The sequence below is a fragment of the Plectropomus leopardus genome, chromosome 2, assembly GCF_026936395.1.
Source record: "Plectropomus leopardus strain MGB_pleo_1.0 chromosome 2, ASM2693639v1, whole genome shotgun sequence".
NCBI lineage: Eukaryota > Metazoa > Chordata > Actinopteri > Perciformes > Serranidae > Plectropomus > Plectropomus leopardus.
Window position 1 is genome coordinate 38614452 of NC_142177.1, and position 11761 is coordinate 38626212.

Below are 11761 nucleotides of genomic sequence, written 5' to 3' on the forward strand. Positions count from 1 at the left end.
GAGCAGCATTTTATTGCTCAGGCTGCTCAGAGTGGAGCTAGTTTTAACTACTGTATTTACAGTTAGCGGGTTTAGTCCAGTGGCTCCCAGTCCAGGGTTCAGGCCCCTCCAAAGCATCGCCAGATACACCTGAGGGGTGGTGACAAGAACGTCCCAAAGGTTTGCGCAGTGAACAAGAGTCTGCGTTTAATCTGGGGCCTAGCTAATCCCCCAATTTATTTTTTAGTTTTTACATTTTTTGAAGAGGTTTGTCTCCGAGTCCCTTGGTGTCCTCCCACAAACGGAGGCTGGTACCAACTTAAGGTGTTAAAATGCAACATTTGACTGCTGAAAGGCTTTTTATCTTGTTTTTAGAGTTATTCATCTTTGTGTATAAATGAGGGATCGTTAATATGTCGAGTTACTTAAAGGGAGATTGGTGCAAGTGACCCTTTAATATCCCCAGTCTTCACAAAATCTCATACATAGTGTGTGACCAAAAAAAATGTTTGCGTGTGCAGGGATTACCTGGAGGGTCACCAGGTGGAGATGGACTTCCTGTCTTCACAGCAGAGAGAGACCAAGAGAAACTCCAGACTGGTGAGGACAGAATAGAAGGAAACTGAGATTACTGTGAGCGTGTGTGTGTGTGTGTGTGTGTGTGTGTGTGTGTGTGTGTGTGTGTGTGTGTGTGTGTGTGTGTGTTTGTGTGCATGCACATGGGAGCATGGTGTTTAGTTGTTTTTCAGGTTGTTATGATGATGATGTATTTTCTCCGTTTCCAGGCCTTTCTGTACGATCTGGAGAAGGTAAGCTTTGCACTAAAGACACAAACATGTTTTCTCTCTGCAGACTCATTATTTCACCTTACGGTGGTCAAACCTGCGTTCACAAAAACACTAATATATCAACATTAGAAATGAGAAACTAATAGTTACATTTTTTCACAGGAGATCAGAGCTTTGGAAAGATACATACGACGATTAGAATTTCAAATCAGCAAGGTAAGAACAGAACACTGAATCTACATTTGTCTAACTGTTTCAGTTCATGGTTTTATCTTGGGTTGAGCTGATGGTGATCAAGTGATCATAAGGGACACAAATGCTTTCCAAATATTTTCAGGAAAGCTATTTCTGAAGTATGGAATTTGATTTTAGTCACTTCTAGGCCTGAATAAGCATGGGAAAAAGAAAAGGGTAGGAAAAATATGTTTCCGGATTATTGCCCCCAGTCAGTTTTCCAAAACTATAATAACTACATTTGATTTATGCAGTGATGTAGTTTTCAGAAAATAAAACGGACTATGTTTTCTGCACATGGAAGCTGTACATTACGTACGTGAAATGGAAAATGTGTAGGAAGTGTATGAACCCTGTTTAATGGCTTTGTGTCTGGGATGTGAGTGAGAAGTGGCAGGATAAAGATTAAAAGGTAGATAATCTAAGCAGAAGGGTACATTTCTGTGATTGTGAAGATACAAAACTTACAGGCATGGGTAGTTTGGGCAGGAGAAACTGAGAAGCCACAGGTGAACACGAATGACGATGGGAAAAGGTGCAGGCAAGTAGAAACGTGTTCAGGTTGAGGCTGGAAAGCGAAACCACAAAGCAACATTGAGTATCTGGCAAAAAACAGGAGGAGATGGGCTGGTATAAATACTGTCATGTGAGCAGATGGATATGGGAGTCAGGTGACCGAGACTGGTGGGAAAGTCTTACGGCATCTGGTGGACAGGTAGAGAAGGGCAACAACTGTACAGTATAATAGAAATGAAGGGACCAAACTCAAACAAAACACAAAATCTGAGCTGATTTATCAAACAGTCACAGTCCATGCAAAGTTCAGCCAACAAGCACATGTACATCAGCTAACTTTTGTGGTAAGAAAGAAACTAAATGTGTTTTCGACTGTGTAGCTGAACACAGTGTTTCTGTGTCTGTGCAGGTAGAGGAGCTGTATGAGACGTATTGTATCCAGTGGAGGTTGTGCCAAGGAGCGGTCAACATGAAGAGAGCTTTCTCACTGTCGCCGTCCACCAGAGCCTCCAGAGACAGTCTGCTGGAGCTCAGTCGCAACCACAGACACAGCCTGCAGGTACTGCAACCGTCAGAGCGAACGAGTCTGTGTGTGATTTCACTTCTTCAAAGACTTTGCTTCAGTCTTTGGTGAGGAGCATGTTTGAAATAAATCCCTCGTGTCACCAGTAAAGAAATGTTGCCTTCATGTCTGTAGTTGCTGAGTCATCATGCTCCACGGTGAAGCAGGACTGGCCATCAAGTTTGGGGAATTTTCCCAGTGGACCAGTCTTATGAGGCCCGTTCTTTTTTCCCCAGCCATGGCACTGTATACACCTTTTATACCCTATATCAGTGATACTCAACTAACGGCCCACGGGCCAAATCTGGCCCCCGACAGGCAGCTGGGTGGCCTGTTTCGAACTATAACTTGTTTATCAAAAAAAGTGCCAGTGATACTCAACTAATGGCCCACGGGCCGAATCTGGCCCCCGACAGGCAGCTGGGTGGCCTGTTTCGAACTATAACTTGTTTATCAAAAAAAGTGCCAGTGGAAGATCCCCCACACTCCCAGACAGAGGTCCTAGTTAAGCTCCTAATGTCCTAAAATCCTAGAAACATCCTTCATTCCTAAAAATGTCCTTAAATCCTAGAAACATCCTCAGGTCCTGAAAATGTTCTTAAATCTCAGAAACCTCCTAAAATCCTAGAAACGTCCTAAAACCATAGAAACATCCAAAAATCCGAAAAAGGTCCTAAGGTCCTGGAAACACCCTAAAGTCCTAAAAACATCCCAAGGTCCTGAAAACATTTTAAAATTTTAGAAACAACCCGAAATTCCAGAAACGTCCTAAAATCCCAGAAATGTCCTAAAATCCTTGAAGCATCCTTCATTAAGTCCTAAAATCCTTGAAACAAGTATAAGGGCTGCTGCGGCTCACCCCTGGCTTCCAGTCATTTTTTGTAAAAGTGGCCCCCGAGCAAAGGAAGTTGAGTATTTCTACCCCACAAAGTGCCATGTGCATCGTTCTGCTTACTTTGCTGATTTGAGTTTGATTAACAGTGATTTCTGCTAATGTTGACAAATTAATTACACAGCATATTTCATTTAATCTGAAATGTGTTTCTACTGCAGCTCTGTAGTCATAAAATGTGTCTCAGGTGAAACACATGAATCAGTGTTGTTCCTCGTCTGACCATGTGTGCAGCAGATGGAGGTCACTGAGGGCTGAAACACAACTGAACGCGGTCACACGTGACATCATCCACTGTATGATGAATGACCAAGAGTCAAAGTCTTCAACATCCTGTTTCTGCCTCTGCAACCTAAAACAATGTTCCAATGTTTTAATCCAACAGCTTACTATACGTTTAGTTTGGGCTGGGAGATATGGAATGAAGTCACAATATTCTTTTTTTTATATCAATCAGTATCAATATATATCACAATATACATTAAATCACTATTTCTGTGGAGCTTAAAAGGTTCCCTTTTATTCCTAAGTCACATATGAATATATCATAAGGTTGGTTTTGGTTTAAATATTTATTTTCTGTCAGACACTGAACATGACAAATATACTGTAGAACAGGCATCACAAACTGGAGGACCTATTCTACTAAAATTCAAAGAGGTCCAGTTACTAAAATTTCCTCCCAGCAAAGGTCCAAATCTCATACCTAAAATCAATATCACGATTAATTGAACATTTTACTTTTATTACGATTAATAAACGATTATTTTGATTTTTCTTTTTAATGTGGTTTGTTTTTTGCCCCCATGGTGTGTTGGAGTGTAACAAATATAACATTTGTTATTATTTATTAAACTTTCCAGCATTATATAAAAATTAACAGCTCCATCTTAAACAAACTTCAGGTAAATGTAAGCACATTGTGCTGATAATAGGCCAACCTCTCCTGACTGCAGGACTCTGACTTCAGCTTCTGTCAAACTTCTGTACTATTAATCATTTTACTCAGGAATTAAAAACGTTTGAGGAGGCCTACTTCTCCTATAGCTGCCCACAGCCTGCCAACAATCCCAGTTACAGAAAGGCTGAAAATAAGGTAATGTGCTTGTGGCCCCAGGGCCCCAAAACATTACATCTGCCCCTGGTAATAATAATGAGAGCTCAGCGCGAGCAGCTGGATGAGACACGGAGCGATGCGTCCTGCTGTTTCAAAATAATTCATCATAAGTCTGATTAAACCTGAAACTAACACAAAGTCGTCTGTAGAAGTCTACAGAAGTCACTTCCACCTCTGCAAATGTGGCTGTTTCAGACACTTTGGTGCTTTGAGGAGAAGCTGCGCTCTGTCCGTCTCACTGCGTTGCTGTGGGACCATCAGCTGTTTGATCTGCGATGATGAAATGCTGTGGCTGTCAAACACTAAGCTGTTCCAGAGTCAAAGTAGTTCACTTTTTTTACATGATTGTTCAACACTTCAGCCCTCGCTGTGTGTTGGCATGAGATTTTCCTTGGTGTCATGAGAGCATGAGACAGAGCCCAAAAGCTGGAGACGAACGGCAGATGCGTGGGAGTTGGCAGCCCCGGTGGGGAAACGGTTAACAGAATTTTTAAATAACTGAAATATGCATCATGGACAAGATTATGTTGATTAGAGGGTCTGAATGTCAGTTTCGATTTTTTAATTAATTGCCCAGCACTACTTCTTAAAAAATATTGTTCTCACTCTTACATTTTATTACAACTTGGCCACGGGTCCGGATAGGACCAAGTTTTGGTCTGGATCCAGACCTCGGTCCGCCAGCTGATGATGCCTGGCTTACAGATACATGTGATGAATCAGTGGTATGGGCGCTATTATTAGCCAATTCCGTGCGTATTGGTCGCGCGCAATGACAGATTGTTGGAAAACCTCACAGGAGGGACAAAGTTTGTAAAACTGCTGGGAGAAGGCTGTTGGACATGTCCGTGATGGAGCGAGCTGATGGACATGTTCGCGTTGGAGCGGGCGTGTGCTGGAGCATTAATAACATTTAAATAGATGAGTGAGTTACATAAAAACTCAACCCTGGGTATAGTTGTCATTAATGTTTAAATTAGCTATAGAGACCAAAGCGTTTTTTTGCACCAGGCTGTAAACATGTTTATTCTGCTGTAAAGATGTGCATTTTAACTGTCATCAACAAGAGAAACACACCAAATTGGAAATTATGCAAACTGCTGTTTTAGTTCTTGTGGGGTTTTTTTAAATTGCGTTACGGTGTGAATGGAGGTTTTCTGCACCGGTAAAATGTTCAATTTGGTCAAAAATGATTTCTGGCAAACACATTTCATATTTTATTCATTTTTTAAAAGAATGTATAATGGAGATACTTTGTAAACGGGGCTACAGGCACTTTAAACTGCGATGCAAAACCAAACACGTTTGGCAGACAAAAATGGAGAGAAATACATAATGTCACTGATGATGACAAAGAAAATACTGTATTCGTTGTGTAAGAATGCAGCACGATGGATGCTGAATAACTCTTTTTATCCACAGAAAATAAATCAGCATAAATGCTTTTACAAATAATTAAATAAATATTCAACAATTTTATCACCATGGAAAAAAAGATTCTTGAGTACTGAATGATCATAGAGGGAGTTGATAAGAGGGCTGTAAATGAAACGCACTCGGGGCAAAAGTGGCTGCCACTTATCCGTCGTCTCCACAAAGGAGAGGGCCAACACTCGCCGCTAATGGTTGTAACACTGCCAAACCAAATCATCTGGTGTGTAATCGATGGTCCCACGGTGATTTTTCTTTTTGCAGCCACATGCTATGGGACATTAACACACAACTGAAGACTCATTCACACTCTGTCCGTCCGTCCATTCTTCCGTCCTTTCATACGGTCACACAACCAAATCGTCAGTATAAATAGGACTGCTAATCGCAAGCCCTTTTTCTGAATAGATTTATCAGTAAAAGTATCGATCAATTAATCGTTATTTGAAAAAAAACTTTGCTTATTTTAAACAAGACCAAATTCATTTTATCCTCAATTTTAACAAATTTTATATATTTTGACAGCAATCAATGCCTAACGATTAATTAATTCAATTTCACATTTTAGATTAAATTCTGTAATTGTAAAACCAGAAATTATCACTGGATTTACAAATTTCCGATGTTCATTGAACACATCGTGTGTGATTATATAGGTTTGTGAATCAAAATTCTGGGACTTTTCCAAAACTTTCAGACTATCTTTTATTTTCCATGACTTTTCAAAGTTTTTAATGACTGTAAGAACCCTGAAAGGCTCAAAAAATAGAACTCACTTTGTCACATGTAAACTCAGCGTGAATGAGCTTCGAGACCAAACAGGATGATCGCTGAACCTTTCAGAGCGAGGTCAGCACCTCTGCCTGTAACACTGGAGTCTGTGTATGTCTCTGCGACCACACACACTCTCACACTGCATGTTTACACACTGGGTATCTTCCCAGTAAGCACCATTAGGGATCAGGGCCCCCTTAGTATTAGTTTTGATTCTGTTGTAGGTTAACTTCACTAAAATTTTGGATATACTTGTAGCAGTATTTCTAAACTATGGTATTGCTACTTTTACTTAAACAAAATATCAGGGAACTTTTTCCTCGGCTGTACAATCAGAATGAAGATGTACTTTCTCGGTGTAAAATATAAACATTTCCAAGAATGGTGAATTGATTTTCTTGGAAAATCAATACAGTGTAATAATAATACTGTGTATTTACCACCTTTGTTTGAATGTGGCTTGACTCTGTATTTAGACTGAAGTTTAATGAGCATATTTAGGTGTTACAACCTCTTCAAGAGTCATAAATTGGCCACTTGGTTCTCAGTTTTGGTCTGCAGTGTGTGATGAACAGCCGTGACCTCCCGAAACATCGGCCCACACAGGAGGCACTAGTTCTTCTCCACATATGCTGCTTCATCTGCTGCTCTTTGGAGTAAACTCAACTTCTTTGGCAGGAATCTATTACTGGATTGAATTTATTTAACTCATAAAAGTTAGTCGCTGTGATTAAAGAACAATGTGCATCTTAATGTCTTAAAGCTTTATTATAATAAGAGTTTGCAGTATTTTCTACCCTATTACACAAACGTGTTGCATGTTATTCTGCTCATGTCTTGTTATCGACCACATGTGCCATCATGTTTCACTCATATAGTTAAGTTCAATGTTTACACAAATGAGAGATTTTAATTTGAAAACTCTGGTGGCAACTTATTCTTTATGTGAGGAGCACAGTATCTCAAACTTTTTGTTTCAAATTCAGTTTGAACATGCAGTATAAAATTAAAATGTTCAAATTCAAATTACATTATAATTACTGGATTAAGAGATGGTCAGAGAGCAAGCTAGTGGCCAGCAGACACAGAGAGACTGTGGGGGAAAACAGATTCTTCGTTTACATCCAACTTGGTGAATTAAGGACTTATTTCAACCAAACCAGAGCTGGTGAATGTGGGAACAGTGGACTTAGAAACTAGATTACTAGCAAGAGGAACTAGATGATTTGGGTGAGTTTTTTTCAGAAAAATAGGTGTGTAAATATTACTTTTCTTAACATTTTGTGGCTTTATGTTGTGTATATTTTAGTCTGAAATGCTGAATGTAAGTAGCACACTCCCTGGAAGGGGGGTGGGTGGTTAGCACCGAATACTTAAACTGTCATATACTGTATACTCCGGTGAAATTTCAGGAGGGTATGACAGCATGAAATATTAAATACTAATAGATTGAACAATGGTCTTCAAACCTGCAAAAGAAAACCACAACCAAACTCATGCTTGAGGCTAAAACTCAAAACCAATTGGCCAATTATGACTGTTGAAGAGGTCAAACATCTGAATGTACTCATTAACATCAGGCTAAATATAGAGTGGAGCTACATTCAAACACAGGTGCTTAATACACCAACACCTGGTTCAATTACATTTATCGACATATTACATTAAGCCTGGGTAATGAGGCCTTCAAAATATTAAAGCTGGAGATTAAAATTTGGGCTACCAAGGCGTGAGTATGAATAATGACGAGAACGCAGCAGTCCTCAGTAGCTATAGTGGCTACTTTAAACTGGTTTAAATAAGAAACTGCAAAATCATAACTGAACCATCACAACAACTTTTTCCCCAAACGAGACTGAACCAGCCACCAGAGAGGTCGTAAAGTGAGAAGAGAAGAGTATCTTTGAGTCAAAAAGCCAAAGAAGTTTGTTGCCAAATATAATACAGCTCCAGTGTCAATGTTCTGTACATGACACAGACCTGTGACCTCACTTTGGACGAGAAAAGCTGAAAAGTATCAAAGCGGTCGGTTAACGAAAACAAGAACTGTTAAAGGCACCCTGCTAAAGATTTATTTACTTTTTATACAGTTTCACTCACACTAATTTTCTCCTCTCTGCAGGACATGTCAGTTATGGAGGGAGAGTTAGAAATCCTCCTCGGAGAGCTACATATCAAAATGAAAGGTACACACACACACACACACACATTATCAGTGACACGTTATCTTCCAAATATTTTAAACGTGTTTTTACTTGCAGGTCTGATCGGCTTTGCTCGACTCTGCCCTGGAGACCAATACGAGGTAAGCTTCACTTTTAAAGTGATGGAAATCAGTTTTTTTAAAAAATCAAGTTTACTTACTGTAGTGATGTCACGTCTCGACAATGTCACATGACCAGGTGGTGGTGCGGTTGGGCCGCCAGCGATGGAGGATCAGAGGGAGGATCGAATCAGACGACACGCAGGCCTGGGACGAAGAGGAGATGGTCTTCCTGCCGCACATACACCACAACTTTGAGATCAAGGTCACAAAAGCACACAGAAATACACACATATACACAAACACATGTAAAAGTGTAAATATGTACCCACTGATGACCGCAGGACAGTTTATTTATTATTTATTTTATATTTTAAAGACATCTGGTTTATGTGTGCAGGTTATCTCACTCGAAAAATGTCTTCTCTCAGGTGACGGAGGCGAAGGGTTTGGGTTGGCTGCTGGTTGGCATGGTGACGTGTGCAAGCGCAGACTTCTTCGTGGCGAGGCCGCAGCTGATGTTGGTGGACATCACAGAGCTGGGAACCATCAAACTGCAGCTGGAAGTCACCTGGAAGTACGAACACACACACACACACACACACACACACACACACACACACACACACACACACACACACAGAGAAATAAGTATGACCTAGAAAAACATGAAAATTTTCTGGCAGCATGTACTGATGTAAAAATGACAAATGAGGTGGTGGCAGAGAACGCCATGACGTCAAGCACATAGGAAATTCCTCCGCCAAATACAGGGGTTGATGGGAAGGTGAAGTGGAGAGGAGTGAAATCAGCAATGTTCCCAAAAAGGAAATTCGAATAATTGGATGATCTGATGGGGGAATAGGTGTGGACAGCTGCATAAGGAAATCAAATCTGTCGTGAAAACTATGAGATTGTTTTCTCTGAACGGTCTGTGGCTCCCTCAGTCTGTCCTGCAGCCCTGCTGTCAGCGTGATGAGTCACATGACTGACAGGTGCAGCTGGTCCACAAACTACCAGATACTCTCCTCTCAGACAAGAAAAAGGGAAAATGAAAAGGTGACAGTGATCAATTACTACAAGGAGGAATGAGAAATGAATGAGAAAAAACTGGGCCTGTCAAATGATTATTTTTTAAACGTGTTTAATCACTGCATTCCAACAGTTAACCCTTTGAGCGCTTGATTTCTTTCAAAAATATGGGAAGAGCGCCGAGCAAGTAAACGAGAAATGGACCAAAAATTCTCAAGAAAAAAGTTAAAGGAAAATTAATTGAAAAAAAAACAACAAAATAAAAACTTTTTTTTTTAATTTTAAAAAAAGGAAAAAGCATCTAAAAGCAGCGTAAGAAAACCGATGTCGATTCAGGTTTTAAAAGGTTAATCGCGATTGATCACCTTTTTTTTTTAAATGTCATGTTTACAATTCTACTATTTTGCTTTTGAAAACAGTTTTGAAATCTTTATTGGCAAGATAAAGCAATTCTCAACAGTTTAGTTGCCTTCTCTGATGCATACAGGTCCTGTACGTGTCAAACTATTATTCCCCACGACCGTAAGATGTATGACCGGTCACAACATGCCAACCTGAGGACGTCACTCAAACCCGTCTTCCACCATGTTTATGTACAGACCTTGATTGCATTGGGATTAATGCATCAATGTTAACCATCCTTGAAAAACATTTGGGTTTTCTCTCTAGCTTTTTGTCTCTCTTACTCATTTTCTCTAATCTTAGTCTTTTCAAATTCAAACTGCTTTCTCACTGTTACTTTGCCACATGTTCACAGCTGTAAAACAAGGCCAAGCAACAAATAATGTGAAGTAAACAACAACAATGTGTTATATTATTAAAGATTCACATGCAGCCGTCCAGCAGAATCTGCTGTTATTTCCTTCTTTCTCTGCTTCTGTCTCCTCTGCACCTCTAACCTGAGCCAGCTGTCGCCAAACAGCTCATTAAATTCAGTGCACATGATGCACATGATACACACACACACACACACACACACACACACACACACACACACACACACACACACACACACACACACACACACACACACACTCTCTCTCTGCTGTGCCCTTGCACCATGACAGATCACATTTCAGGGTTTAGAGAAGCCAGGTGGAGGAAGTTTCATGGATTCTCCCCAGAGAGACGGAAAATCACACAAACACGCACGAGGCTGCCGAACTCGCACACAACAGAACAAAAGACTGCTGTGGACGTACACACGCCACACATAATCCTGCTGAGGCTCACAGTGAAGTGATTTCAATCAGTGTTTCTGCTACATGTAAACTCCTATGACCAACATGTGCTCACAGATAAAGCTGTGGGCAGCTAATGCAGATGTCCTTCATATTTGAAACAGTGAAAAAGAAAAAGATGACTGGCTGCTCTGTGGGATATAATCAAACAAAGGTCAAAAACTTGTGTCAGGTGCTCATGGAAAACAGGAACAGAACAGGATAAACAATTTTTAAAGCCCTGACAAAGACCTGTAGTGGTTGAAACATGTCGGCTTTTTTAATGATTTAGCCACTATGATAAAGGCTTTTTATGTAATTCCTCTGTATTTTTCACATTTTTGGACTGCCTGAGTTCCTTCCTGTTTATCATATTTGAAATAGTTTTTGATTCCATGCAATTCCTCATATCCACTTAGACAAACTCAATTTCCCTTTTTCTTTGTCCCCAGAATTTTCAAATAAGTTGGATGTAGGTGATTCCAATACAAAGCATGATCTGACTGGAATAATCTTCTTTTCTAGAGATCTGTTTACCTCTTTCCGCTGCTTCAGGACGTCTTTATATATTTATCTCAAAACAACTTGCTCATATTTTTAAACTGTCGTGCTGAAAACTAATGTAATAATACGAAGTCATAGTATTCAATTGAAATTCTTCTTGTACAGCAGCTGAGGGTAGGGGGTGTGGGTGTATTTGAAGTGTATATTTGTTATGTAATGCAGTTTCTTCCGTTTGTTTGTTTTTTATTAGTGTCCATAGGGCCCCTTGAAAATGAAATGCTACACACTCAAGGAGCTATCCTTTCAATAAATGCTGAAATAAATTCTTAAATGTGTTGGTTCAAATGTCAGACTAATATAAGAGGCTGACTTCAGAAAATAAAAAAAGTCAAAAACACAATATACCATCTGACAATTACTTTAAATAAAACCAATAAACAAATACATTT

General features: G+C 39.9%; 1 protein-coding gene across 2 annotated transcripts in view; it reads left to right on the forward strand.

Annotated features, from left to right (window-relative positions):
* ripor3 (RIPOR family member 3) overlaps positions 1 to 11761 on the forward strand; it is a 69609-nt gene that overhangs the window by 43281 nt on the left and 14567 nt on the right. For both annotated transcript variants that reach the window (XM_042493936.2, XM_088070303.1), the window contains exons 5-12: positions 501 to 579; positions 765 to 788; positions 930 to 983; positions 1927 to 2076; positions 8416 to 8479; positions 8555 to 8598; positions 8696 to 8821; positions 8988 to 9133. In XM_042493936.2, the coding sequence (XP_042349870.2) occupies positions 501 to 579; positions 765 to 788; positions 930 to 983; positions 1927 to 2076; positions 8416 to 8479; positions 8555 to 8598; positions 8696 to 8821; positions 8988 to 9133 (687 nt within the window). The remainder of the gene's footprint in view (positions 1 to 500; positions 580 to 764; positions 789 to 929; positions 984 to 1926; positions 2077 to 8415; positions 8480 to 8554; positions 8599 to 8695; positions 8822 to 8987; positions 9134 to 11761) is intronic.